The sequence below is a fragment of the Ovis aries genome, chromosome 24, assembly GCF_016772045.2.
Source record: "Ovis aries strain OAR_USU_Benz2616 breed Rambouillet chromosome 24, ARS-UI_Ramb_v3.0, whole genome shotgun sequence".
In the NCBI taxonomy this organism is placed as follows: Eukaryota; Metazoa; Chordata; class Mammalia; order Artiodactyla; family Bovidae; genus Ovis; species Ovis aries.
In genome coordinates, this window is record NC_056077.1 from 3,415,186 (window position 1) to 3,442,573 (window position 27,388).

General features: G+C 52.8%; 3 protein-coding genes across 7 annotated transcripts in view; 1 reads left to right on the forward strand and 2 right to left on the reverse strand.

Moving 5' to 3' along the window:
• ZNF597 (zinc finger protein 597) overlaps positions 1-4,822 on the reverse strand; it is a 16,991-nt gene extending 12,169 nt beyond the window's left edge. The window contains exons 1-4 of the mRNA XM_042240667.1: positions 4,615-4,822; positions 2,510-2,806; positions 2,162-2,410; positions 2,016-2,073 (exon numbers count right to left, since the gene is read on the reverse strand). Of these exons, the coding sequence (XP_042096601.1) occupies positions 2,016-2,073; positions 2,162-2,410; positions 2,510-2,806; positions 4,615-4,822 (812 nt within the window). The remainder of the gene's footprint in view (positions 1-2,015; positions 2,074-2,161; positions 2,411-2,509; positions 2,807-4,614) is intronic.
• NAA60 (N-alpha-acetyltransferase 60, NatF catalytic subunit) overlaps positions 1-19,686 on the forward strand; it is a 26,049-nt gene extending 6,363 nt beyond the window's left edge. For 2 of the 5 annotated variants that reach the window (XM_012104033.5, XM_012104032.5), the window contains exons 3-8: positions 12,352-12,467; positions 14,069-14,198; positions 15,200-15,296; positions 16,020-16,254; positions 17,264-17,615; positions 18,372-19,686. In XM_012104033.5, coding sequence (XP_011959423.1) covers positions 12,358-12,467; positions 14,069-14,198; positions 15,200-15,296; positions 16,020-16,254; positions 17,264-17,420 — 729 coding nt within the window. In that variant the 5' untranslated portion in view covers positions 12,352-12,357 and the 3' untranslated portion in view covers positions 17,421-17,615; positions 18,372-19,686. Of the gene's footprint in view, positions 1-2,368; positions 2,473-4,025; positions 4,222-12,284; positions 12,468-14,068; positions 14,199-15,199; positions 15,297-16,019; positions 16,255-17,263; positions 17,616-18,371 lie in introns of those variants that run through there. The other 3 variants (XM_042240561.2, XM_042240560.2, XM_012104029.5) reach the window with 3 other exon arrangements.
• Positions 19,687-21,349: 1,663 nt separating this feature from the next.
• C24H16orf90 (chromosome 24 C16orf90 homolog) lies at positions 21,350-22,836 on the reverse strand. The gene is made up of 3 exons (XM_042240668.1): positions 22,791-22,836; positions 22,005-22,427; positions 21,350-21,609 (listed from the first exon to the last, which is right to left on the reverse strand). The coding sequence occupies exons 1-3, from the start codon at positions 22,834-22,836 to the stop codon at positions 21,452-21,454; spliced, it is 627 nt and encodes a 208-aa protein (XP_042096602.1). The 3' UTR covers positions 21,350-21,451.
• Between the last annotated feature and the right edge of the window lie 4,552 nt (positions 22,837-27,388).

Sequence of the window (27,388 nt, forward strand, 5' to 3'; positions counted from 1 at the left end):
GACCACCAAGAAAGCCCTAAACGGGCAATTTTCCTTTTTTAAAATCTCATCTTTTTAATTTAAAAATTTCAAACCTCTGAATATTTGAAAGAATAATGCAGTAAACACCTATGTACTTTTCACCTAGCATCACCAGTTATTAATATTTAAACAATTTCCTCTTAAGGACATGCTTGAGAACCTAAGTTGCTCACATCACTTCCACTGTTGTTCACTGGTAAAAACTTTGGCATATGGTTTCATCTTGCTGCAAAGGAGGCTAAGAAGTACAAGCTTAACTTGTTAGCTCTTTGCCTGCTAAAGCGGGTACTGTTCTACTACTACATGAGGATGTGATTAATCAGTTGTTTTTAAAAAAGAAAGGAGAGGACGGACTTCCCTGGCAATGCAGTAGTTAAACTTTGCCTTCCAAGGCAGAAGGGAAGGGTTTAGCCCCTGGTTGAGGAGCTAAGATCCCATAGGCTTCCCAGCCAAAAACCCAAATCATAAAATAAAATAAAAAGCAATATTGTAAACAAGTTCAATAAAGACTTTTAAAAAATGGTCTACATTAGGGGGAAAAAAAAAAAAAAAGAGGAGGAAGACAGTGGATACTAGGGGACAATTACTCTGACACACTGACTTGCTGGGTCTTGTAACCAGTACTCACTTCAAAGTGAATTTTGGAAAGACTGCAGCTATATTTGCAGCCCATCTCTAGAAAATGTGTAGGACTTCAAGTATGCATTTTATACCCTCCTCACTGTTGATTATTCTATCCTAAAAGTTTTTTTTTTTACAAGTTTGATTATATTAAAGTTTATAGTTATTTTAAACTTATTGAAGTTTTTTTAACAAGTTTGATTATAAGTTAATAGACACACTAAAGTTTTTTTTTTACAAGTTTGATTATAAGTTAATAACGACACACTAAATATATAGAATGCTTGAAATGCCCTGAATGGACCAAAACACATTAACCACAGCATTTTTGCTTACAACAGCATGTTTGCTGTACTTAAAACTGTAACTCTACAGAGTTGTAAATTGTATTATATTTTCATTTTGTCCATAATTTTTCAGCTTTTAAAATAGGAACTTAGAGAAACTGTTACTAAAAGAAAATATAAATATTATATAAGCTGCTTTACACAAATCAAGGTTCCACCAGCCACTAACATCTTATTGTGTAGACAGTAGACTTTCTGGGTTGTTACATATCCCCTTGTTACACTACTCTTGATCTGTTTACTTACCTTTCAGACTTCTAATCTCTTTAGGTACCTTTTCATTGTCAAAATGTTAAAGAATATGCATTTAACGTTTATAAGATAGTGTGATTTTAGACTGTTTTAATCTGTCATAATGTCTGTTTGGGTGTGAATTAGGTCCTTTGAGGGTTGATCATTTTAGCCTTCTTACTCCATCCTTTGGCCATATTACCAGTGAAAGGTATTTGAAGGCAAAGGATAAATATATCCTTTAAAGTTAACATCAGATTTTGCTCAACACAAGTCCCTTAGTAACAAAGTTTGAGTTAGGTTTTGTGATGTAGACCAGGGGTCCCCAGTCCGCAGGATCTAATGCTGGATGATGTGAGGTAGAGCTGATGTAATAATAATAGCAATAAAGTGTATAAAAATATGCTTGAGTCACCCCAAAACCACCCCATCCCTGGTGCGTGGAACAACTGTCTAACATAAAAACCGGTTCCTGGTGCCAAATGGGGTGGGGACCGCTGAGTAGAGCCTCCTCCAACTTGAGGGCAACTGACACTCCTCCCCCTGCCCCCCTCTCCCACTATACACGGGAGAAACTGGACTCTGGCTGCCGCGGACGTCCGGCGCTGAGCCGGGTGGTGCTGCCCTCCAGCCGCCGTTGGCCACCGGATCACGCTTCCCTAGCTGGAAGCCCCGTCAGACGCTGCGGATGGAAAAGCTCCAGCCCCAAACCAAACGAGAGGACCGCTGGCCAGGAAGTGGACGGCTGCGAGCCTCAGCGCTCAGCCCAAGAACCCGAGCCCGCCGGCTACCAACCGGACCGCGCCCCCGGCGTCCACGCCCGCCAGGTTCGAGCCGCGAGGGTCGGCCCGACCTGTCCAGCCCCTCAGCCGGCTCTCAGAGCCTCGCGAGCCTCTAGCAGACGCGCCCCCTAGAGATGCCTCCGCTGCTCCACCGCTGACGTCCCAGCTTCTCCAGTGTCCACTCTCCGATGTCCTGCTTCGCGCGAGGCCCGCCCGCTCTTAAGATGGCGGCGTCGGCGTCGCGAGGTGCCGCCCCACGTGGACGCCGCTGGCCAATGGGCTTCCGCTTGTGCCGCCGGCCCGGCACGGGAGGCGGAAGTGCCTCGGGCCGCTGCCTCCGTCCCGGCTGCGGCCCCTGCCGGTTACATAACTGGTTGCGGGCGCCGCGCGGCTCCACTTCCTGGCTCCCTGCGAACCAAGGATGCACTGAGCCCTAGAACGCCGTCCGCTGCCGCCGGCTCCCGCCCAAGGTGAGGCATCCCAGGGCTCGGGCCTGCGGCGGAGCGCCTGGGCCGGTCAAGGGAGGCAGGGGAGCAGTTCCGGCCCGGGGCGGCAGCGCCGTCTCGGGGTTCTGCCTGGGTGCAGGGGGCCCGAGGCGGCCCTGGCGGTGCGTGGGACGTCCCGTCGGTTCGAGGTAGGCCGGGGAGCGGCCCCCGCCAGCCAGCACCCAGACATCTCCGCGGAGTTTCTGGGCGATCACAGAGCTCGCGTTTCCCGGGGCGAGGAGGGGGCCGAGGCCCCAGTCTCGGGGCGCCCCAGGGGCGCGATCCCGATCCTTTTGCTTGGGCTGCCTCCGTGCCAGGCCTCGGGACGAGCTGGCGGGGAGATTTGGAAGCAGAGGGCAGCCTGCCCCTTGCTGCCCGCCGGGCCTCGCGGGAGGTGCCGGGCCCGTCCTTTTCACAGTCCAGCGATTTGCCGCCTCGCCGGGCCTCACCGCTGCTTTGGTACTTGTTGCATGGGTTGTAGTTACTTGGCGACTTTTTTGCCCTCCCGTGAACTCTGGAAACTCTGGAACTCTTTCTCAGTCGTCTCCACTTCTTACTCCTTAAGCTGTATATGTTGGTTAAGACAGCTCAATTCCTTACGTTTTGGGGTAGTTTAAAGGTTGGCCGTGCAGACCCTTGCACCACCTCTGACCTCTGCCCGGTTGATTGGGCGCTTCCCACGTAACAGAGGGACTCTGTAGCCTCTGTGGTTTGCTCCCCTGGGAAGGTTTTCAGGGAGGCTGAGCGCCTTCCCTGGACCACTAACAGCAGTTATCTGTGTGTTCAGGAAATGATGGACCTCGGGGTCTGGGGATGAGAGGAGGAGTCACTCCGCCATAAACGTGGCTATTGGCTGCTTTCTTGGTCAGTTTTCACTCTGCCCAGTCCTTAAGCCATACCATTTTGTTAGTTTCTCTTGAAGGAAAAGGATAACAGCCCTACAGCCCTTTGGTACCTGGACTGGTTGTAATCAGAGAGTCAGAACTGAAGAGAACTTTGCTGGGTGCAGATATTTTACTGGAGCACAGAAAGCAGAAAATTTAATGTTAACGCTTAACTGCCTGGACCGGGAAAGTCAGTATGACTGCAGGTCAGTGGTAGAAATACCACATTCTGTGAAGCACTTTGTATGTACAGATAAGTGTTAGAAGTCCTTTGGCCAACAGTACTGGCTTGTGAGGCAGGGAGAAAGGGTAGTCTTGGACAGCACTGAATTAAAAGCAGCTGGAGCAAAACAAATCCTCTCTTCTTGCAAAAATCCCTGAATTGCTTTAAGCTCAGTTTGAGAAGAAAGGATTCAAGGCCAGAAGAAACTCTAAGGGTGGCTGAAATAGAAGTCCCTGTCATTTAACAAGTGGTCATGGCTGAGCATGACATAGGTCTTCATCTCCTCTGTTGCGCACTTTGGCCCTTTGGGTTTCCCTGGTGGCTTAGACGGTAAAGTATCTGTCTACAATGTGGGGGACCTGGGTTCATTCCGTGGGTCGGGAAGTTCCCTGGAGAAAGAAATGGCAACCCACTCCAGTACTCTTGCCTAGAAAATCCCACGGACGGAGGAGCCTGGTGTCCATGGGGTCACAAAGAGTCGGACACGACTGAGTGACTTCACTTACACTTCACTTGGCCCTTTGAGAAGCAGTGTGCCTGGGCTCCTCCTTTGGGCCACAGTTTGCTGAAGTTCCATCTCACTGTATTTCCAGAAGAGCTGGATTTCTATGAAGATGGTTAAAACCTGTAAGTAACAGAGTCAGTGCATGGTGTGATGTTCACAGGCCAAAATAAAAAATACACACACTATTTTAAAAGGTCTGTGTGTGTGTCTTACCTTTAGCCTCTCCCCACTGTCACTTACAGTGACTTTATCACCATGTTTATTTTAACCGCACCCACTCTCAGACTTCAGATGTGACCTGTTGATGTTGTTTGGCAACTTGGCCTCTGCCTGTGTTGGAAGAAAAGTCCTGGATGTTAGAGAAATGAAGACACTAGAACTAAGAAGGGTGGGGCCATCATTGCTCACCTGGTGCTCTGCCCCACAGACTGTCCCAGCCTCAGTGGACTGGCTCGTAGCAGTTTGTCTTCTAGCAGCTGAGATATGTTTAGACCAGGTGGGCCCAGAATCCTTACCTGGCAGCAGCCACAGGTATTGAGTATTGGCAGTGCAGATCTCTGCCAAAATGCCTCGAGTTCTCTGCTCGCTGCTGATGGCTCTCCTACCTGAACAGAAAGCTGGCTGCTTGTCAGCTGCCAGGCCTTTTAAATGGAGGTTCCTCCCTCTCCACGTCTTCGCCTCCACCACCTCCTCCCCTGACTTCTTTTTCTGGAAGAAACCCATGGAGTCCTCCTAGCTCTTCCACCTCAGTTCCTCGTTTGCCGAAATGAAGATTAGGATCTAGATCGTGCATCCTGCTTCCGTCCACGTGCAGCGCTTTCGAGTAAAATACTGATCTGCAAAGTGATGCTGGAACTCCTGGGTCTCTTTCTGGCCAAGTTCTAAGGTTGAATTTCATTCAACAAATGTTTCTAAGTGTCTTTGATAATTCTGGGATCAGACCTCCTTTCCGAAATATGATGATTTTAGCGTGACTTCTGATCAAGGCTGGCTGGCGGGCCAGGTCAGGGTTCCCTGAAGCCTGGTGCTGATTAAAGAGAGGCTAAAGAGAGACCTGTGTGTTTAAAAACCCAGTAAGCACATGCATAGTAGGGTTGACACTGCTCTGAACCTGAAATGTTTGCTCAGTGCCTCTGGTTGATGGGAGGACATCTGAACAGGGAGCCAGGGCTTTCTGCACGTAGTGGTTTGGGGTCTGTGTCACAGTTGAACCAGTGGTCCATTGAGTGCCGCTCTGCAGAGGCTGGCCAACATGTGACGGTCACCTCGAGGCACCCACAGCAGAGTCTGGATGGTCAGGGTGTCACCTCACATGAGGGCCCGTCAGTCCCTAGTCCCGTCCTGAGGGCCTCTCATACTCCCCATCTCCTCACCTGAGGCTGACTTCCTGCTCAGGCAGGGCCAATACTTGGAATACTGATGATGAGAGGCACCTATGAGTGTGACCACATAGAGACCTTAAAATGCCTCTTCCAGTGAATAGACTCTCTTAGTGTCAACGTTTAAGGTCTATACCTGTGAAATAACTCAGCTCTTGCGCACTGATGCCAGACATAAACATTCTAATAATATTCACAGTTGTAGGGACTTTACTAACGGTCCAGGGGTTAAGACTCCAAGCTTCCAATGCAGGGGGCGTGGGTTCGATCCCTGGTCAGGGAACTAAGATCCCATATGCCACATTGCCAAATTAAAAAAGATTTGCATTTGTAAAGAAGTAAAGAGGAACTGATTGGGGAAAAGGACTCAGAACAAATGTTTGTGCACTTGCTTCCACAGGAAGACCGGAGAACACAGACCATACTGAAAAAAGAAATTCTTCCAGTTCTATTTCTTGTTGTTATTAAACAGTAAATTGTGTTCCTCTATTTCCTGCATTCTTGAAATAGGACAGCAAAGTATTTGGGCAGAAAAGTAGTGAAATTTGAGCCCATCTTAAAAATAACTGAAAAGAAAGCAATTTCTTTTTCTAAAATAGCCTCTGGGTAGTTGTCCCTTAGCTGCTGAAAGGATTTTTATCTGGACAGTGTTGCTACAACAGTGTTTCCGTAGTTCCGGTAGCACTGAGTTGTTTGCTCCTAACAACTTGTTTCTTTTTAGATGCTTCCTTGTGACCCTAGTTGTAAACTATTCAGAAGGTCTTGCTGGCCAGATATTTGCTGCTCTTTCTACTCTTAGCTTCAAATTACAGTATTGTTTCTCTTCTGGCCTCCTGTGTTTCACTTCTTTGTGGAAATATTCAGAAACATACAGAAAAGTACTCTGCTTGGCATTTGGTCATGCTGTTGTGTGCCAGTGAAACTTCCACCTCAGAAGCCCCCTTGGGCCCCGTACCCACTAAGCCCTCTCCTATTTTAAAACGTTTGCTTTCTAGTAGGAAACTCAAGAATCTGTTCACCTTCATTTCACTGAGGATGAAGTGAGGAGTGGGCTTCTGAGCTTTTGCTTCATGTTGTGTGCTGATTCTCATTTTACCATGAACAGAGTTTTAAACAGCATTTAACATGGGGGATGTTCTTTTTCAAACCTTTTTCGGTCTTTTTAGATGGTTGTCCTGAAGCCTTTAAATACTTTTTAAATTGATTTTTATATGGCCACTGAATTTTCTTTGTAATAATTGCACAGGAACTCTTTAAAATATTTTTCTTACCAACAACTGCCTCCTCTTTGCTTCATTACAGGTATGGGTCTGTGTTTATAATGTTTATTTCTGGCATCAGTGCATAAATGCCGTGCTATTCCAAGGGGATGGGGCTTAAACATTGGCACTGAGAGTCTATTTTGGGGCAAAATGGATAACCATTCTACTTATAATTTGAAGAGACATTATAAAATTCCCAAGTTGTTACAATTAAAAACAGATTATTGTAATATAAAAAATGTGTTCTGAATTTTCACATATCACCTGGAAGTCTTTTTTTTTTTTTTTTTCTGATAATAAAAACAAGCTCATTGTTTAGGGGGAAAAAAACTCATATGAGGCAGAAGTGAGTGATGTAAAACAGACGTCTGCCTTAATTCCACAGGCAAATGCTGAGAGGAGGTTGAATTTCTTTTTAAAAATAATTTTTGTTATGAAAGTTAACCACATGGTCTAGTATTAATTTATACCTAATTTGACCCACTTTCACATTTAATATCTGTTGGATTTTGAAGGATCTTAAATACAGACCCAGGGACGCAGAGATTAAAAAGTCAAATGTAAAACAACAAAGCCCAGCAGAGTCAGGTGGAAAAAGCACAAGTGCTGGAAAGGGCTGGTGGGGAGCTGATTTGCTGAAGGGGCAGCGGTGAGAGGCAGGCAGGGTTTCTGAACCCGAGACTGCCATGGCTGTGCTTTTCCCTTTCAAACTGAGCTGCCAGCAGCGTCCATTTCAGCCCCAGACCCGGGCAATGCTGAGGGGGCCTGTCTCTGGAAGAACTCATTCTCCTTCTCATCCTCGAGAATCTGGTGACGGCCCAAGTTTCAAGTGCGGATCCCGCACGTTCACTAGTCCCTGGAAGAGAACTTGGCACCTGGCAGTCACGGCCACCGTTTGCAGAGGGCTTACTTCTACCCGCCTGGCAGGTGCTCTGCACGTGTCCTGTGAGGACTTCAGTCCCCGCTTCACAGCCCTGCCAGGACCCAGGGCCCGCACGTGGCAGGGGGAGCCAGACAGTGTGTGTGCACCGGACGTGTGTGGCCTTGAAGCCTTGCCTTTCCCTTGGACTCCGCTGCTGTAAGAAATACTGTGAGCGAGTGATCCCTCTTGGTTTTGGCAGGGAGGGCATGAGCTGACGCACGTGGGAGGGTTCAGGACTCTGTTTCTCCTCCTGGAACTCCTGATTCAAGGAGGCGGATCAAATAGTCAAGGAAAACACCTTGAGTGATGCTTGGGGATCTCCTGCCTTCTCCTGAGGCCTTGGGAGGGGAGCATCCCCTCTGACAGGTGTGTTAACCCCTCCCTGCCCAGCCTGCTGGATGGCATTCTTTGTGTTCACTGATGTGCTGTTTGCCTCGGAATTCCTCAAGCAAAGGAAGTGTTTCTGAGAGTATTTAGGTAAAAGAGCAAGAAAACACACACCTTCCCCACCCGCTCCAGCCCCGCCAGTGATCAGAGATCACACTTTGCTCTTTACTACAACCACAGTGTCTAGTGCAGGGCCTGGGTTTTCAGTACAACTTTGATAAAAAAATGAATGGATTCTCTTTGCGATGGGGGCAGTGGTCATAAAACCTCTGGCCCAGAGGGAAGCACGGGCTGACCCTGGGACTGCTCTGGACCACTGGTTGTTGTCTTGTTTTTTAAGTCGAGAGATGGTTCACGTGCTGCCCAGCTGGCGGATCTGAAGTGTGCAGGTGAACGTGGTTGACGACCCTAAGGGACATGGGAACATTGTCACCTGCCCCGCGAGTCAACCTATGCCCCCCCATCGAGGTCCTCTGTCCCCCACCGCATTCTCATTGCCCTTACCATCAGTTTCTTTAGCCAGTTTTAGAATATCACACAAATGGCATCCCCCACTGTTAACAGTTCGCGGGTGAAGTGATGTGTCTTAAATTGTGTGTGAGGGGCCTGTGGGCTCCCCTTGGGGCGTCATATGGCGGGCTGTAAGAGGGAGGTGCTTTGAACCCACTGTGCTGGGTGTTTGTGTCTTGTCTCCCGTAAATTATTCATATTTCTCCTCCCACTCTCAGGCTTTGAAAGGCTCCCAGGCTGCTGTAGAGACAGCTCCCACCGCCCCCGCCCCCAGATGGCTGCTCACTTGAACAAATGAGCTGAGCTGAGCGTTCACGGTTTCCCTCACTCCCTGCTCTGAGCCCTTCAGCCCATTTTACTGATGAGCAGGGTGGTGCCGTGTGTCCATCACTGGCTTATTTTTGCTTTTTTGCGCCATCCATCCTGAAGGCAAGAGCTTGGAATCTGTTGGGTTTGTCGAGCCAATAAGCCTGGTGCCTGCAGAATTTCACATTGGAGGGCCCTGGTGGTCTTTAACTCTGTACCATGGACGAGTATGCACTGATCTTTGCCGTGCTTTGTTTGAGAAGGGGCCCAGAGTACAGGGACAGGCCAGGGTGGTGCTCTGCCCCATGGGCGTTGTGATGGTGCCAGGAAACCCCTCCCAAAACTAGAGCAGTCCCATCCCGAGTCCCCAGGTCCTGAATCCCCAGCACTTGGCAGCTGGGGGGTAGGGTGGAAGATACGCCTGAGATGTTGGAGTTAATTCTGTCTTCTGGTTGGGCACGCGCAGTCCCTTGGGAAGTGGGGTCTGGGAGCTCACGCCCAGGTGATCAGGCATCATCCCCAGCCACCGCGTGGTGTCAACACAGGGACCCGAGAGGTCATTTCAGCTCAGAAGGAAGATGACTCTTGCAGACAGCCCATGGGGACGAGGTTTAGGGAAGGAGAAAGGACAGATGGAGAGGTAAGAGGGCTGGTCCTTCATCGTGTTGGAGAATCCAATTTCTGTCCCTTCTAGAAATGTTCCTCTCGCCCACCCCCGAAGGCCAAGGGCAGGAGGCAGACCTGGCAAGCCCAGGAGAACTCTTGCTGCAGGCCTGAACTGTGTCTTCTGCGCAGCGTGTCCCTGCTATTGTAGGATCTGTGTGTCTGTGTCTTCGTAGGGAAATGCACAGAAAGGTGGCCTGTGTACCTGTGCCTCCAGCCCCCTGGGGCTCGGGACAAAGGGCTGACTCGGGGGCTTTGCTCCGGTTCACCTGCCGCCTCTGTCCTCCAGTGAGTCTTCTGAGTCCTTGTCCCTTAAGCCCGTAGGGCAGCACATAGCAGCAGGAGGTCAGTGCTTGGCTGAAGGTTCCAGGTGGACAAGGGGGGTCCCCACAGGTGTCAGATGTCAGTCTCCCGGCCTCTCCCCCAGTGGTGGACCAGCACTGCCCACCGTACCCCTTCCATCTTGACCACCCCCAACCCCCCGAACATCCCTTTCTTTCTGGCACGTGGGTGCCGGATTCTCCCTCCTCCACTCCGGTCGGTTGGGCTCGGGCAGATCAGGCACAATAATATATTACATTTCCCCTTAGTTAGATGTGACATGTCTCTATTTTTAAATCGAGACATCTAAAGAACGGCCTTTGAAAACATCCAAGTACTTTTAATAGGGATGTGAGAATCCACAAATAGCTGTGTGTCTTTGAGGCCAGTGTTCTTCGTGAACACTGAACAGGGGAATCCTGCCCCTTTGGTCAAGAGCATTGTCACAAGGACACTAGGGTGAAAACGTGTAAATCCCAGGACGGGCAAGTTGCTCACTTATTGTCAGTCTCTCCCTTTGCTGTCGCTCCTCAACCTTTAAAATGTTTTAAAACCAACTTTATTGACGTTTAATATACATACAACAGAATATACCCAATGAGCTCAATATACGTGTATATACGTTTGTGTACGTAACCACTACCGTCAACGTGCAAAACATTTCCGTCCTCTCAGGAAGTGCCCACTCCAGCCTCTTTGTAGTCAGCCCCCTGGTGCAGGTACCACAGGTCAAAGCCTTGCTTCCTGGTGCTCCTTGTGGCACCAGCTCCCCAGGTACCCAGCATCTGCCTGCGGCCGCGCTCTGCAACTGAGATTGTTGGTCGCTGGCACTTGTCCTGCCAACTCTGGGGAGAGACTGCGGAGGGTGAGCCCACGCCTCCTGTCCTGCAGCTCCTCCTGCAGAGCTCAGAGGACCCCAGCTCTTGGTCGAGAGCCTGGTGGGCACAGCCAGTGAGACACCTGGAGCTCTGTCAAGGGTGATGCGGGCAGGCAGTCTTGTCACCCCATTTCTCAGGCTGGCCTGTGCTCATCAAACCCCAGACCAGCCTCCTGGAGCCGGTCTTCAGGGAAGAGGAGGGTGTGGCGCTTCCAGCAGCAGGAGGGCTCTGGCCTTGGGCACCCTTTGGCCTCTGGCATTGCCTGGGCCCTCATGGTGTCCCCTGCACAGAACTGTCATTTCCCCTGCCCCAACTGCAACTTTTGTTAAGGAAAATTTCAAATGCATAGAAAAATGGAATAAACAGTCAGTTCTTGTTTTATATAAACCTGCCACTTTAGATGCAACCGCTAACAGCATTTTGTCACATTTGCTTCCTAAGCAGTTGAAAAGATTTTGAGTTATTTAGTTTTAAACCCGATGATGCCTCGCTCTCAGGTATTTCAGCAGAGCATCTCGAAGACGGTCTACAGGAGCACTCCACCTTCCACATCTGAGACAGTAACAGGTTCATGATCATTTCATAATAAATTCATCTTCTGGCGTCTAGCCCATGTTTAAGTTTCTCCCAAATGTTGTTTGACTTTTTGTGTTTTCCAGAAGGAGTTTGCACATCATGTTTGGTTGTAGGTCTCCCTGTCTCTTTCATTCTACTTCTGTTTTTTTTAATGACATTGAGTGTTTGAAGAGAGCAGGCAGCTGTCATGTAGAATGCCACCCATTCTGTGTGTGTCAGAGGTCATGGTGCCCATGTACCGGGTGGCCTGGAGGCTTGATCTGCTTCAGACCCAGCACTTTAGGCGGGGGCCCTAAGGGCTTTGTGTATTTTACTAGAGGCACTGGCAAGCTGGCCTCCATCCCTGGGGGTCCTGTGGCTGCAGGATCTCAGGGGGCGCAGGGTTCGGCTTTTCCTTGGCGATTGCTTTGTCCTGGGCATGTAGGTGCTTCGTCAGAGCCCACGCTTGACCCTCCTGTCTGGGTTGAGCGTAGCTTCCTGATTTCGTCGTTGCAACTCGTGGCCCTTGACTTGAACTTCGGCATCTCTCGAAGTCTTTCTCTGTACATGAATCTTAAATCTCCTGGATGAGGGAGGAGAAACAGCCCACCCCATAAGTGCCACTCTGAATCCAGCAGGTCCCTGGGGCCCCCATGCCCAGGCCTGGGGCCATTGAGCTCTGGGTCATAGGATACCACTGACCCAGGCAGAGAGGCGGGGCCGTGTGCCCTCCCAGTGGAGGAACAGCGGGTGAGGGGAAGCGGGGTGGGTGTGGGCACTCAGTGTGCAGCTCAGTGGGGCTGAGGCAGGAGAGAACAGAGGCCAGCTGCCCTCCACGGGGCTCAGGAGCGTCCCCGGTGAGCAGGGAGGGGGCCGCTGGGTATCCCTATCCGCCCAGGCCTTCTCTGCAGGGTGGGGTGTCTGTGATGCCTGGTGCAGGAACACTCAGGAAGGGAGAGGCCTCCACCCGTGGGGCCGCTGTGAGCCTTCCCATCCCGCCAGCCTTGCAGATTGCCTGAGGAGGAGGTTCGGCGGGGTGCGCCGCCCTCCTGACGCCCCTCCCCCACAGGTGTGAATGACAGAGGCGGTGCCGTCCAGCGCGCTCAGCGAGGTCAGCCTGCGCCTCCTCTGCCACGATGACATAGACACCGTGAAGCACCTGTGCGGCGACTGGTTCCCCATCGAGTAAGTCCAGCGGGTCTGCAGGTGGGGATTGGAGTGGGGATTGGGGTGGGGGTGGCAGGGGTCCTGTGGACAGAGTGCTGAAGCTGGGGGGCTCGCTATGTTGGTGCCTTGGTGACCGAGAGCCCCCTCACGCGTCGGGGCCCCAGGCCCTGCTCCCTGGGGCCCCTGGTCTCTCTGGCCCTCACCGTGTTCTTATACAGAGATCGGGAAGGGCCTTGCTGAGAATCTTCAGTTACAAGACAGCTTCATGCAGTGCTGCTTATGACATTCAGAAAACCGAGAAGCAACCTAAGTGTCCTAACAGAAAGGAATTGGTTCCCTACATCAGGGGATGTACACGCAGAAGTACAATATTATCCAGCCAGGGGCAAAGAAACCTGTCCTCGAGGTTTATATGTTTGTGTGTGTATGTGTGAGATAGTAGGTGAAAAAAGCAGACCAGAAGCCAGAATATACCACAATCCCTCTTTTATTTGAAAGCATGTGCAAGATAAAAGCTTAGGAGGAGATGTGCCATGTAGCAAATGTTTTTGGTAATTCTTTGGCTGGGTGATTAGCAACTACAAGTTTTGTCTGGTTTTGCTTGTCTCTGTTTCCTGCATTTATAGTGAGGAAAAATAGTACAAACTCTTAAAAATTGAAAATAAACACGATCCTGCCAGCATCACATCTCCATGAGTCTCAGCCTCAGACCTGCTGAAGCCGGTTGCCCACCCCTTACTTCCCTGATGGGAGTGTGCTGTGGGCTAGCAGTGGCTTCATAGAAAGTGACCATCAGCCCAACAGTCCCACCACTGGACAGGAATCCAGCAAGTCTGTGGAGTAGACCCTGCTGAGGGTGACCTGGGGCAGTTGGAGCCTCACCGGCCGGAGTCTCTGAGCTTCTGAGGAGCCCGGCCTTCCTGCCTCCTTGGAGATGGCTGGGCTGGAGGCCTCAGGTTCTAAAGACGGTGGACAGAACTGTAGTCCCCTCGGGCCGTGTGATGGCTCACTCCTGGCCACTGTGCCAGCTTGACACTGCTGGTCAGAAGGTGGGACTGACAGGGACCAGGAGAGGAGGCAGGGTGATGCTCAGCTTCTGTGGAACTTTCTGACGGGGGGAGGGGGCAGTGGCCTCTACAGAGCAGACCCGAGCAGAGCACCTCCCTGGGTCTGCAGGGGGGGTCCGAGACCCTCTTCTGCTCTTGGTCCCAAGAAACGAATCCCGGGCTAACCTAGCCCATCAGGAAACCACCCCTCACTCCCACCTGTCTGAGTCTCCTGGCTTGCAGCTGATTCTGCCTTTTCAGCACTGCCTCGCTGCTCTGTTCCCTGCTGCCCTTGGGGCTCTTGCTGAGCAGCCCCAGCAGCTCTGGACACACCTTACCCTCGTGTGCCCAAAATTCAAAGGCCACTCAGCAGTGAACGGTCCCATCTGGACAGATAACGGCTATCAGAAGTTGCACCTCTGAGGGTGATGCACTTTGGTGGAGACTGGGTGGTGGGCAGACCCTGAGTGGTGGACGGAGCAGCCAAGGGTCCCCCGTGGTTCCACTCTCTGAAGCACAGCGGTGATTGGACCTGACCTTCGGCTGGTCCACCTGCGTTTGTCTCCTCCTCAGGTACCCAGACTCATGGTATCGTGATATCACCTCCAACAAGAAGTTCTTTTCCCTCGCCGCAACCTACAGGGGTGACATCGTGGGGATGATTGTAGCTGAAATTAAGAATCGGACCAAGATACACAAGGAGGTGAGTGTCTGCAGTGATGGCTTAGGGGCTGACACCTCTGGACGCTGCCTGTTCTGGGCCCCATCCTCGGGAGCCTAGATAGCGTGTGAGAGTCCTAAGTGGTTGGTTTCATTCTGTGTGTTTGTGACACAGTCATACATGCATTAAGTTGCACAACCTGACCGTGGGCTTCACAGTGACCACTGTGAAGTAGGGAGGAGGGTGATCGGTACCCGGGCTTCCTGTGGCTTCGAGTCACAAGAGCCGGAAGGAGGCTTCCTCCCTGAGGCCGGAGGCGTGTCCGCCTGCATCCAGGTTAACTGTGGGGCGGAGGCTGGGGTGAGAATGGGCCTGGCCGCCCCTGATCCAGCACCTGGAGCCACTTAGTAAGCACGGGATGGGACACAGGCCGAGTCACAAGTGTCCTTTCCAGTGAAGGAGTGAAAACCACACACACAGCAGAGCCTTCCGGTTCTTCGTGAGGCAGAAGAACATGAGAACCTGGTCCTGGTCAGAGGCGTGACTCTCAGTCCGGTGGTCCATCTTTGGAACCAAGAGGCCACGTGGGCTGTCATGTCTCTCGGCTGCCCCCGCCTGCCTCCCCCTGTACTCCAGGACCCCATGGGACTGTGTGGGGTCCTTCAGTTACAGCGCCCGCGCCTCATGGGGCCGCCTTGTCTCTTGGCACGTGGACTGACACGGACCGAGGGCCCCCTGAGCGGCGCTTCTTCCCGCCGTGACAGCTCTGGTCCGGCTTTGCTAACCCTCCCACGTGGTCTGCCACCCGCCCCAAGAAAAGCAGCTCTGCACGTGCTCTGTTAGCAGCGGTTTCTCACGGAAGGGCCCACAGCCTCTCGCCTCCATGGGGGTGGGGTGGCTCTCCATTGTCCCCTGTCCTGGGGTCTCCTGCCCTGGTGTTCCCCTGGGTGTGTGTCCCGGAAGTCGGCCTGGGAGCTGTGCGTGTCCTGCAGCGGGACCGGGGCCTCCACTGCTGACCCGCCCGTCTCTGACTTTCTCTCTAGGACGGAGATATTCTGGCCTCCAGCTTCTCCGTGGACACACAGGTCGCGTACATCCTCAGCCTGGGAGTGGTGAAGGAGTTCAGGAAGCACGGGATAGGTAAGGGGAGGCCTGTGAGCCCCGCCGGCTCACCCCTGCTCCCTGCCGACTCTCTCATAAGACCTGTTCGGTCTCTCTCTTGCTCTATCCCTTGGCCTTCTGTCAGGCCCAGACTCGTACCCTTCCTTCATTCCCTGCCCCTGACAAGTCTGCCGGCCCCACCTCTCTCAGCCTTCAGCCTGTCTTCTTTTCCCGTTTCGCCGGGTCTTTCTGCTGTGGCCTCCTTCCCAGATCCGGTGAGATCAGATGAATAACCCCTCCCGGGCATCCTCATTAGACAGTGGGCCCCTCTTACCGTGCCCTCTCACCACACCCCCAGCTCACGTCCGGCCCCAGGGTTTTCTTGACTAAGAGTAGAAGTGTAATTGAAGGAACAGTCCCAACCATGGTTTATCGGATGCCTGCCACCCTTGAGGGCCCTGCCGCCAGCACAGCTCCAAACTCCTGTCCCACGCTGCCAGTGAGCGTCAGGGTCTTCCCTCGTAACCCAGGCCCATCCATTCCATGCTTTCTTGGGCTAAGAGGGCAGTGAGTTTCGCTGTAGGCCCAGCCCTTGGGAGGGACCATGGCCGGCTCACATCCTTGTCCGGGACATTCGAGCCTCACCCGACAAGCCCCACCAGGGGGTCAGATGTTAGGGACTCTGGCGATGGGTGGTTCTGGAAGGTCAGCCTTTGCCTCATGCTCCCTTCCCCCGACCACCCCTTTCCTCTCACCCCTCAGGGTCCCTGTTACTTGAGAGTCTAAAGGATCACATATCAACCACTGCCCAGGACCACTGCAAAGCCATCTACTTGCACGTCCTCACCACCAACAGCACAGCCATAAGCTTCTACGAGAACAGAGACTTCAAGCAGCATCACTATCTCCCTTACTACTACTCCATCCGCGGGGTCCTCAAAGATGGCTTTACCTATGTCCTCTACATCAACGGCGGCCACCCGCCCTGGACCATCCTATATCCTTTCTCTTGTGGGGTGAGGGGTGGTGGCTTCCTAGTGGGGTTTGTGAGCCAACTGAAGCCACGGTTGCCTTCACGTGGCATCCCTGGGGCCAAGTTCATGGGACCCAAGTGTTGTGGGCAACTCTGACCAGCACCTCTTGACAGGATATAATGGTCTGGGTGTGGATGCTGGGAAAGTAGGTGCTTCCTGGACGTCAGCCTGGCCCAAGATCCATCCGTCCAGTATCTCCTGAGAGCCACCTATTTGAGGTCGAGGGGGATACAGCAGTGACTAAGGCAGACAGAAACCCCCGCTCTAGTGCTGACAGGGGAGAAAGCAAGCACGGGAGGCGAAAAGAGTTGTTTGTTGATTTTGAACTCTGGATTCAAACCTTCCTTATCGGGTGCGTGACCCAGCTGGGTTTCCCTGCCCTCCACCCTCCTCTTCAACCTTCCTCTTCAAGGGCCAATTCTCTCTGGCCCTTGACAGATTCGATGGAGGCCAGGAGACTTCCTAACAGTCACAGGGAGCGGCCCACAAAATAATGTGTGTATGTGAGAGACGGAAGTGAAACGAATGAGTCCAGGCTTTATCCATCTCATAGGGAGATAAACGGGAAAGACAGGGGTGACCCAAAAGCCTGCAGGCCTGGCTCACGTGAAGCGGGGAGCTCTCTGTAGGCATCCACGGGGTCAGGACTGCAGACCCCTCCTCGTCACAGGGACAGGGCCCTGCTAGGGGCAGCAGGAGCTCTTGCTCCACCAGACCCCGCCCACGGCACCCAGTCACGTCCAGCCTCAGTCAGGTCTGGGTGTGTGGGGCTGCACTCAGAAGGTCCTGTGTTTGCACAGCAGAGCCCCCTCCATCTGGTGGGGCTCCCAGCCCTGCAGAGGCCGTGCAGGCTTATGGCCACCTACAGCAGCGGTGTGTTGTGTGCAGGCAGCCCCTGCGGGTCACCGTGCTGACCGAGTGGCCCAGGGTGTTGGGGCAGGCGAGGTGGAATCTTCCTTAACGGAGCCGCACGGACTACATCCAGCACCTGGGCTCCGCGCTAGCGAACCTGAGCCCCTGCTCCATCCCACACAGGATCTACCGCCAGGCCCAGAGCCTGCTCTGCAGCTTCCTGCCATGGTCGAGCATCTCCGCCAAGGGTGGCATCGAGTACAGCCGGACCATGTGACGCCAGCCAGGCAGCCTCCGCCGGGCCCCACCCCCCGGCATCTGGCGGACGCCGCCTTCCTGGCCATCTGACTGCGGCTGTCCTCTGCAGAGGAACTGGCGGCCACCTGCCGGGCCCGTCGGCCCGCTCCAGCTGCAGGCCGGTGCTACGCGGGTTCGGGAGCAGAGCAACGTGGGGCATGCCCTGTCTCCCCAGGTACCCCAAGCAGGGGGTGCGGGAAGCGGAGCAAAACCTAGGGGGTGATGGTCAGGGAAATGATGGGGGGGGGTCCCACGCCGTCAGCAGTGAGGACAGGCAGCCCCAGGTGGGCATCTGCCACACAGGTCATGGGTGACAGAGCCCAGGGCCAGGGGGGTCCCTGACCGCTTCTCGGAAACTTGTGGAGGAAAAGCAGAGTCCTTAAGCCCTGGCCAGAGCGTTGTCTTTTCACGTCCTAAACTTCTTTTTTAAAAAAACATACTTACACAGTTCAAAAGTTGAAAAGTTACCGAAAGATCAAGTTTCTTTCCCCTGGGCCCCGGGTGCTCAGCTTCTTCCCAGGGCCGTGGTGCCACCGTGTCCCCGGCCGTGCTTCCCTGGGTGTACACGTGACCTTGACAGCGCCGGTGGCACCCGTGCACTCTCTGAGCTCTGGCTGAGTGCCCAGTCTGGACACGGCCACTTCTGAGAACCATGGGAACACCAGGGTGCACTCATGCGTGGACACGACCTGGAGCAGGTTGTGATGGGGGCCGAGCCCACACAGAAGGGCTCCGCGGCCTCCTGGGCTGGCACCCCTGTTGGTGCCATGGTTTGTGCTGGGGCCGAGGGGAGCTGGTGGTCCCTGGAAGGGACTCTGGGCCTGGAGGAGTGCCAGTGCCTGGCTTGGAGCTCCTAGGCCAGTTCCCCGGGGTAGGGGCAGAGCATTTCCGCCCTGGCCTTCACCCTGCTCCCTTCTTGTCTACCCCACAGGCTCTCCCAGGCCTCCTACCTGCTCTGAAAACCTTCAGTTCCGCTGAGCCCTGGCCCGGCCCTGCGTGTGCACACCGGCCTCACGGGCGGCTCTGGTGGCAGCATTCACTGTGGTCTGTTTTTTCCGCTGCCCCGGGGCGCAAGGCCTTGGGAAGGGGCTTCTTCTCTGTGCCCCTCACCGGCCTCCCCCACTACTCAGCCCGTTCCTTCCAGCTCCTTCCTCCAAAGCCAGAACTAACTTCTCGGAGGGAGGAACCCAAGTGTTACAGACACACTTGACCCTAAAGACACAGGAGCCTGAGAACAACAAGGGGTCGAATAGCAGGAACACCAGCCCCTCGTCCAGAACCAGCCCCCAGAGGCCCGGGGGCTGGGAGCAATCTGATCCCTTCACCTGGGGCTGGGGCTCCTGGGGGACAGCCAGGGAGGCCCCTCACCCACAGCCTGAGCTCCGACTCTCAGGCTCTGCTCCCCACATGGGCTTCAGGATAACAGGCTGGATGCTCACACCCCTGCCTGGAGGATGAGTCCTCCCACGGGCTGGCTCCATTCTGTCCCGGGTGACCGGAGCTGCCCGGCCGACGGTGGACGTGCCATTCACCTGAGCTGCCATGGGGAGCCAGGCTGAGGATGTGTGCTGACAAGGATCTCCAGGGTCCTCGCCCCCCAGGCCCCCAGCCCTGTGAGCTGCAGCTCCGAGACCTGGCTGGGTACAGAAGGGACGGGACGACGCTGCACACCGCGTTGACCAAGTGAGACCCGGCCTTTGAGGCTGGGGGCAGTCACGTGCCTTGTGATCCCTCCGCCTCTGGGGCAGAAACTCTGGGAGGAGTGTGCACGGATCCCCCAGAGCTACTCGCTGCCCGCCCTGCCTTCTGGAACAGATGGGGTGGTGCAGAGTTGTGCATGGCCCAAGAGCTGGAGAGGGAACACGGCAGGTGGGGCTGTGTGACCGCGTCCTTCCCTCCCTTGGAACTTCCAAGCCTGAGGGCTCCTGGGATGAAGGGCATCTGGGCAGAAGGGCCTTGGCCTCCCCTCCTCTGAGCTGACATAAGCTTCACGCTGAGGCCCAGCTAGGTGTCCTCCCTAATCTGAATCAACGATGACCATGTGATTTTTTTTTTTTTTTCCTGGCTCTTGGGGTAAGGGAAGAGTCTTCCAGAAGGTTCCACCTTGGACATTGGTAATGAGCTCAGAGGCCTTGCCCTGCCCCTCCATCCCCGCCCCCTAATCATTGCAGTGTCCAGCCCAGTGTTGAACAGATTGTAGTGTTTTTTCTCATTACAAACAAATAAATAGACTTCAGTTGGTCACATTCGGTCTTTGACAGCTCTTTGCACTCCTGGCCCTGCTCCTTGGGCCCACCCTGAGGCTGAGGGCGGCCCAGGAGCTGCCTGTCCCCTGGCAAGTCCCGAGGCCAGCTTCCAGCTCAATGGGCAATTGTTTTTTTTACAATTTTAGTTGTAACTTCCCCTGCTAAGGAATGTAGCCTTGGAAGAGGCTTTAGAACTGATGACAAGGCAGTGGTCAGGCGGGGGCTCTGCCTCTGGCCTCCCTGGGGACAGGGGTCATGCTTGTCCCTCCATCAGACAAATGAGGAAAACTGGTTGAGGGGCTGGGAGTTGCCCAGGAGCCACACGGCTGTGAGCAGTGGGCCTGAGAGCCCAGCCTGTGGAGGTCGGGCCCCTCCACAGCCTGGGTGCATTGGTCCCCAAGAGCTGGTCCTCCTCCAGATGGCCCTCCTGTGGGACAGGGCCTGGGGCTGGTGGCTCCAACTTGGACCCCCACCCCCACCCCCCCACAACTAGGGACCAGCGTCTCCAGAATCTGCCGTCCGAGGATACAGGTCTAGGGCAGGGCCTGAGGGAGCCTTCCCCTGTGTCTGGAAGGGTGCCTGCTCTCCGACGTCCAGAATGTGCTTGACACCATCATGTGTGGTCTGACAGAGGCCCATGAGAGGGGCAGGTAGGTGCTGGCCCCGCTCGGGCTGCCAGGACAGGAAGCCAGAGATGGCGAGGATCATGGAGGCAAACCCGGATCCTCCCATCCAATCTCCACAGGCCAAAGCCCAGTGATGTGGAGCGGGGCGTCTTGGCCAGAGTGATTCTGCCCCCCCAGGGGACATGAGACCACCCAGAGGCTGTGGTTGCCGCACTGGGAGGAGGGTACTCTTGGAATCCAGTGAATGGAGGCCAGGGACAGCACACAGGACAGCCCCCAAGACAGAGAGTGGCCCAGCCCAGATGGCAGCAGGGCCAGGGTGAGGACCTCCCGGTACAGCAACCCCATGCCTGGGTGCCTGGAGTCTCGCCCTGCGGGGAGAAGGGCTGTGCCCATTCTGCCTGGAGAATCAGGGTGGCCGGGGTCCCCAGGGAGTGTGAGCTCCACTGTGGCCTCAGTGGTGGGTGGCGTGGGGCCAGGGCCAACATTTCTGTCCGGGTTGGGAACTTGCTTTCCTTCCCGACATCCTCCCTGAGCCGGACCTAACTTTCTCTGTCCTCTGCCCTCTTCACCCAGAACACCACGCCCTGTTGGTAGGCCTGCCGGGACCCTGCCCACCCAGAGGAGGACGGCACCCTCTTTGGGGTGGGAGCACCTCGGATTCTCCTGGGAGCGACACCGAACTTAGCTCTCAGAGCACACGTGCGAAGGGGCCATTTCTCTGACCCAAGTGGCCAGATGACAGACAAACCCAGGGACTGAAGCGCAGGCCTTGGCTTTTATTGACATTAGATCTGTAGGCTCCCCGGCCCCTCGGGAGCCCAGCTCTCCACTCCACCCAGCCTCCGCAGTACCCGTGGCTGACGTGAGTTGAAGCAGGCTGCAGGGGCATGCCCTGGCTGCTTTCTTTTTCTCTGTCCCTCTCGTGGGACCTCTTCCTCCCTCCCTCCACCCTCAAGCTTTCCCAAGGCTGGCCCAGGCTCTGGTGCTGGGCAGCTGCCCGGGTGTCTCGGTGTGGGGGTGCTACTGGTGGGGGCTGTGCCCTTCCCCCCCACCCCGGACCTGTCTCCTCCTGTTCCTGGTGCCACCCTCTCCCCTCCTGTCCTGAGCTGGGAGAACCAGCCCTGGCACTCGGATCCCTACGGCCTCTCCAGGCCCCCAGAGCGGGTTCTCTTGCACAAGGGACATGTGGTCTCCTCTGGGGTCCCCCAGGATCTCTTAGGCCTGAGCCCTAAGCCTTCAGGGGAACCAGACTGGGAGTGGGCACCCTTGGCTGGGTCTATGCTGGAACTGGAAGCTGAGAAAAGAGGGAGAGAGAGGAGTCGATCAGAGGGACCCAGGGGAGGCTGTCAGCCCACCCTGTGACCGCTGAACCTGGCATCCTTCCAAGCCAGAGGGGAGGGGGGCAGTTCTCCTTAAAGAAAACCCCACAGGGGAGGAGAAAGAGGGAGACATGGTTCAAGCAGGAAAGACCCTTCTGTAACTTACACCCCTCACTTTACAAATGAGGATTCTGAGGCATGGCCAGTGGGGGAAAGCAGCCTAAGGTCCCTCATTGAGTGGAGAGCTAGGACAGGTACCCAGGCAGCTCAGGAGTGGAGGGGACTACCTGGGTCCGTCTGAGTGCCTAGCCCACCCCTGCCCTGGGTCTGGCACTCCTGCCCTAGCTCTGTGTCACCTGGACAGGCTCACCTGTATTTCCCCGGCTGTCCCTGGGCAGTTGAGCTTCCAGAAGGGCTGAGTGGTGGCTGTTACCTTGGCCCACAGTCCCCTGTGCTAAGTCTAGGGGCCAGACGAGGCCCTCGGGCTGTGGCAGGCAGCCCCCAGCCAGGAGCCGACCCAGCCAGTGGCTCTCACATTGGCCAGCAGGCTGCAAGTGGCCTGGCAGGTAGAGAGCCAGGCCCCGGAGGTGGCGCAGCCGGAAGTTCTTGGGCTTGCTTCCCTGGGCACTGGGGCACTGCTGCTGCTGGGCCCCCAGGCCCGCCTCGTAGATATTGGGTGGTGTGTCGGGGTGACTGGTGTGTCCTTGGGCCCAGCTCACTGCGTCTGTGGAGGGGAGAGCAGAAGGGTGTGGCCGGTGGGCCCCAGTGCCCGTGAGGGGAGAACAGTCCCATGCTGGTGGGATGAGCCCCACCCTGGCCTGCAGAGCCTCAGCTTACCTGTCTGTCATGTGGACTCCGCCCCCTGCCTCCCATCCCCCTCATCCAACTTAGCACTCCTCCCTCCCAGCCCATAGGGAGGGCTGAGAAACCTGGTCTCAGCACCAAGATCTTTTCAGGACTTCAGGCTCTTTCTGCCACCCACTTTTGTCCCCTGCCCTAAAAAGAGCATTCTAGTGTCCAGGGTCAAGTGGCCTGGACCCATGGCCATTCCCTTCTCCCAAGCACGCTTGTCCCTGGGGCCACCCTGGTGGCTTTGGGCCCAGGTCAGGACAGGAGGGCATCTCTCCTCCTGCCTCTCCTCCCCGCAGCCCGGCACCTTCTCTTATGCGCAGCTCAGAGAACGCACAGACCAAGGCTTCCATGGAGGGCCAGCTGGTGGGGAGGAGCGGCTGGGCCTCATGTGCAGCAGGGCTCTGCTCTCCGCCACCTAGCGGGCGGGTCTGCAGGGCTCCCTTGGCAACCAGCTCTGTGATGTCACAGGGAAGACTCCCTCATCTCTTGGACCTCCAGGTTTGGCAGGGATGATGTACAGAGCAGGGGCAAGGTGGAAGGTGGGCAAGGGGACGGGGCACAACCTTGGGGAGGTCCCTGGTCCCTCTGGCTTGGGACAGGCACGCAAAACAAATTTGGCTCTTGCAGTCTGGGGAGTCACTCCCTGGGGTGACCTGACCTCTTGGGGTGTCCTTTTCCTCATCTGTGGGTGGAAAATGAATGTTTAGGGACACAGACATGGTGAGACCTGTATCAGTGGTTTGAGCATGCCAAGAAGGTGGTTCTGGGTGACTGGGCAGGTCCCTTAACTCTTCCATCCATTTTCCCATAAGTAGGCCATGGAGTATCCTGTGGATTGCACCAAGTGTGAGGAAGCGTTTGGAGAAACCACTGCTGGGGATGGGGGGATGTAAATGATACCACCAGTTTGGGAAACAATTTCTTTAAAAGTTAAACTTTTCAATTCTCTCTGTTCACAAATGACATGGTCCTATATAGAGAAATTAATTCACACTCAAAGGGGAAAAAAAAGAACCTATTTGAGCTAGTAAAACTATCAGAGCTAATAAGTTAGTTGAGCAGTCTCAGGACACATGATCAACACACAATGAACTATATTTGTATACACTAGGAAAGAACAAAAAGAATAAAATCAATCATGGAAGGGCAAGACAGCCCTAAAAAACTAGAAAACAACAAAAAAGAAAACTTAAATGGAAAAAGACCATGTTTGTGGATTGAAGTCTTAATATTAAGACAGCAGTCCTCTCCAAGGTCATCTACAGATTCAATGCAATTCCTGTAAAAATCCCAACAGCCTCGAAGGCAGAAACAGGAAAACTGATCCTAAAATTAATATGGAATTACAAAGGAACCCCAAAGCCAAAAACAACCTTAAAAAGTTTGAAGACTAAGATTTTCTATTTAAAAACTTCTTACATACGATTCAACACTGCAGTAACCAAAACAGTGTGGAACTGGCGCAAGACTAGAGATCTAGACCGATGGGACAGAATAGAGAGCCCAGGATAAAGTCGTACATCACTGGACAATTTATTTCCAACAGTATTATCAAGATTATTCCATGGAGGAAATAACAGTCACTTCAACAAAGAGTGCTGGGATAACTGGACATAAAAAGATATGAATGAAGAGCAACCTAGATGTCCACCAACAGATGAATGGATAAGGAAGTTGTGGTACATATACACAATGGAATATTCTATTCAGTTCAGTCGCTCAGTCGTGTCCGACTCTTTGCAACCCCATCAACTGCAGCACGCCAGGCCTCCCTGTCCATCACCAACTCCCGGAGTTCACTCAAACACACGTCCATCGAGTCCGTGATGCCATCCAGCCATCTCATCCTCGGTCGTCCCCTTCTCCTCCTGCCCCCAATCTCTCCCAGCATCAGAGTCTTTTCCAATGAATGAGTCAACTCTTCGCATGAGGTGGCCAAAGTACTGGAGCTTCAGCTTTAGCATCATTCCTTTCAAAGAACACCCAGGACTGATCTCCTTTAGAATGGACTGGGTGGATCTCCTTGCAGTCCAAGGGACTCTCAAGAGTCCTCTCCAACACCACAGTTCAAAAGCATCAATTCTTCGGGGCTCAGCTTTCTTCACACTCCAACTCTCATATCCATACATGACTACTGGAAAAACCATAGCCTTGACTAGATGGACCTTTGTTAGCAAAGTAATGTCTCTGCTTTTTAGTATTACTCAACCATAAAAAGGAATGCATTTGAGTTGGTTCTAATGAAGTGGATGAACCTAGAGCCTATTATACAGAGTGAAGTAAGTCAGAACAAGAAAGATAAATGTCTTAGATTAGATATATTCCAATGCATATATACGGAATCTAGAAAAATGGTACTGAATTTATTTACAGGGCAGCAGTGGAGAAAGAGACACAGAGAATAGACTTATGGACATGGGAAGAGGGGAGGAGAGGGTGAGATGTATGTTGTGAGTAACATGGAAACTTACATTACCGTATGTAAAATAGATAGCCAATGGGAATTTGCTGTATGGCTCAGGAAACTCAAACAGGGGCTCTGTATGAACCTAGAGGGGTGGGATGGGGAGGGAGATGGGAGGGAGTATCAAATGGGAGGGGATATGTGTATACCTATGGCTGCAGAAGAACCAGAGATCAAATTGCCAACATCCACTGGGTCATCGAAAAAGCAAGAGTTCCAGAAAAACATCTACTTCTGCTTTATTGATTACACCAAAGCCTTTGACTGTGTGGATCACAACAAACTGTGTGACCTGCCTCCTGAGAAATCTGTATTCAGGTCAAGAAGCAAGTTAGAACTGGACATGGAACAACAGACTGCTTCCAAATTGGGAAAGGAGTACATCAAGGCTGTATATTGTCACCCTGCTTATTTAACTTATATGCAGAGTACATCATGAGAAATGCTGGGCTGGATGAAGCACAAGCTGGAGTCAAGATTGCCGGGAGAAATATCAATAACCTCAGATATGCAAAGGACACCACCCTTATGTCAGAAAGCAAAGAAGAACTAAAGAGCCTCTTGATGAAAGTGAAAGAGAAGAGTGAAAAAGTTGGCTTAAAACTCAACATTCAGAAAACTAAGATAATGGCATCTGGTCTCATCACTTCAAGGTAAATAGATGGGGAAACTGGAAACAGTGGCAGACTTTATTTTGGGGGGCTCCAAAATCACTGCATTATTGGAGAAGGAGTCCCTTGGACTGCAAGGAGATCCAACCAATCCATTCTGCAGGAGATCAGCCCTGGGATTTCTTTGGAAGGAATGATGCTAAAGCTGAAACTCCAGTACTTTGGCCACCTCATGCGAAGAGTTGACTCATTGGAAAAGATTGATGCTGGGAGAGATTGGGGGCAGGAGGAGAAGGGGATGACAGAGGATGAGATGGTTGGATGGCATCACTGACTCGATGGACGTGAGTCTGAGTGAACTCCGGGAGTTGGTGATGGACAGGGAGGCCTGGCATGCTGTGATTCATGGGGTCGCAAAGAGTAGGACATGACTGAGCAACTGAACTGAACTGAAAATCACTGCAGATGGTGACTGCAGCCATGAAATTAAAAGATGCTTGCTCCTTGGAAAAAAAGTTATGACCAACCTAGACAGCTTATTAAAAAGCAGAGACATTACTTTGCCAACAAAGGTCTGTCTAGTCAAAGCTATGGTTTTTCCAGTAGTCGTGTATGGATGTGAGTTGGACTATAAAGAAAGCTGAGCACTGAAGAATTGATGCTTTTGAACTGTGGTGTTGGAAAAGACTCTTAAGAGTCCCTTGGACTGCAAGGAGATCCAACCAGTCCATCCTGAAGGAGATCAGTCCTGAATATTCATTGGAAGGACTGATGTTGAAGCTGAAATTCCAATACTTTGGCCATGTGATGCGAAGAACTGACTCATTTGAAAAGACCCTGATGCTGGAAAGATTGAAGGCAGGAGGAGAAGGGGATGACAGAGGATGACATGGTTGGATGGCATCACCGACTCGATGGACATGAGTTTGAGCAAGCTCCAGGAGTTGGTGATGGACTGGGAGGCCTGGCGTGCTGCAGTCCATGGGGTTGCAAAGAGTCGGACACGACTGAGCGACTAAACTGAACTGAATGGCTGATTCATGTTGTTTTCATGTCAGAAAACAACAAAATTCTGTAAAGCAATTATCCTTTAATTAAAAAATTAATAAATTGAAAATATTAAAAAATATATGAATGAAAAATGAAACTGGACTCCTACCTCACACCGCATACAAAAATTAAAACTCTTTGAAGAAATCTTCATCACCATGGATTTGGTAATGGATTCGTAGATATAACAACAAAAGCACAAGCAAAAAAAGAAAAAGAATAAATTGGTCTTTATAAAATTTGAAAATTTTTGTGCTGCAAAAAAGCACAAACTCTAAAGAAGTGAAAAGACAGCCTACAGAATGAGAGAATATACTTGCAAACCATGTATCTGATTAGAGCGTAGTATCTAGAACACAAAAAGAGCTCTTACAACTCAACAACAAAAAGACAATCAGCTTTAAAAATGGGTGAAGAACTTGCATAGATATTTCCCCAAACAAGATACACAAATGGTCAATAAGCACGTGAGAAGATGTTCAGTGTCCTGAATCATTGGGGAAATGCAAACTTAAGCCACTACCTCACACAACTTGACGATGCCTATAATTAAAAACCACATGGGATCTTTCCAGATGAGGGACCAAACCGTCATCTCCCATGTCTCTTGTATTGGCAGGCAGATTCTTTACCACTGAGCCACCAGGGAGGCCCCAGATCTATGAGTTTTGACAAACAGATACTGTCACGTAATTACCACCACAAGATACAGAACAGTTTCATTACTCCCTCCCCCCACACATTATTACATTATTATGTATCCAGCTCCTCCTGGGA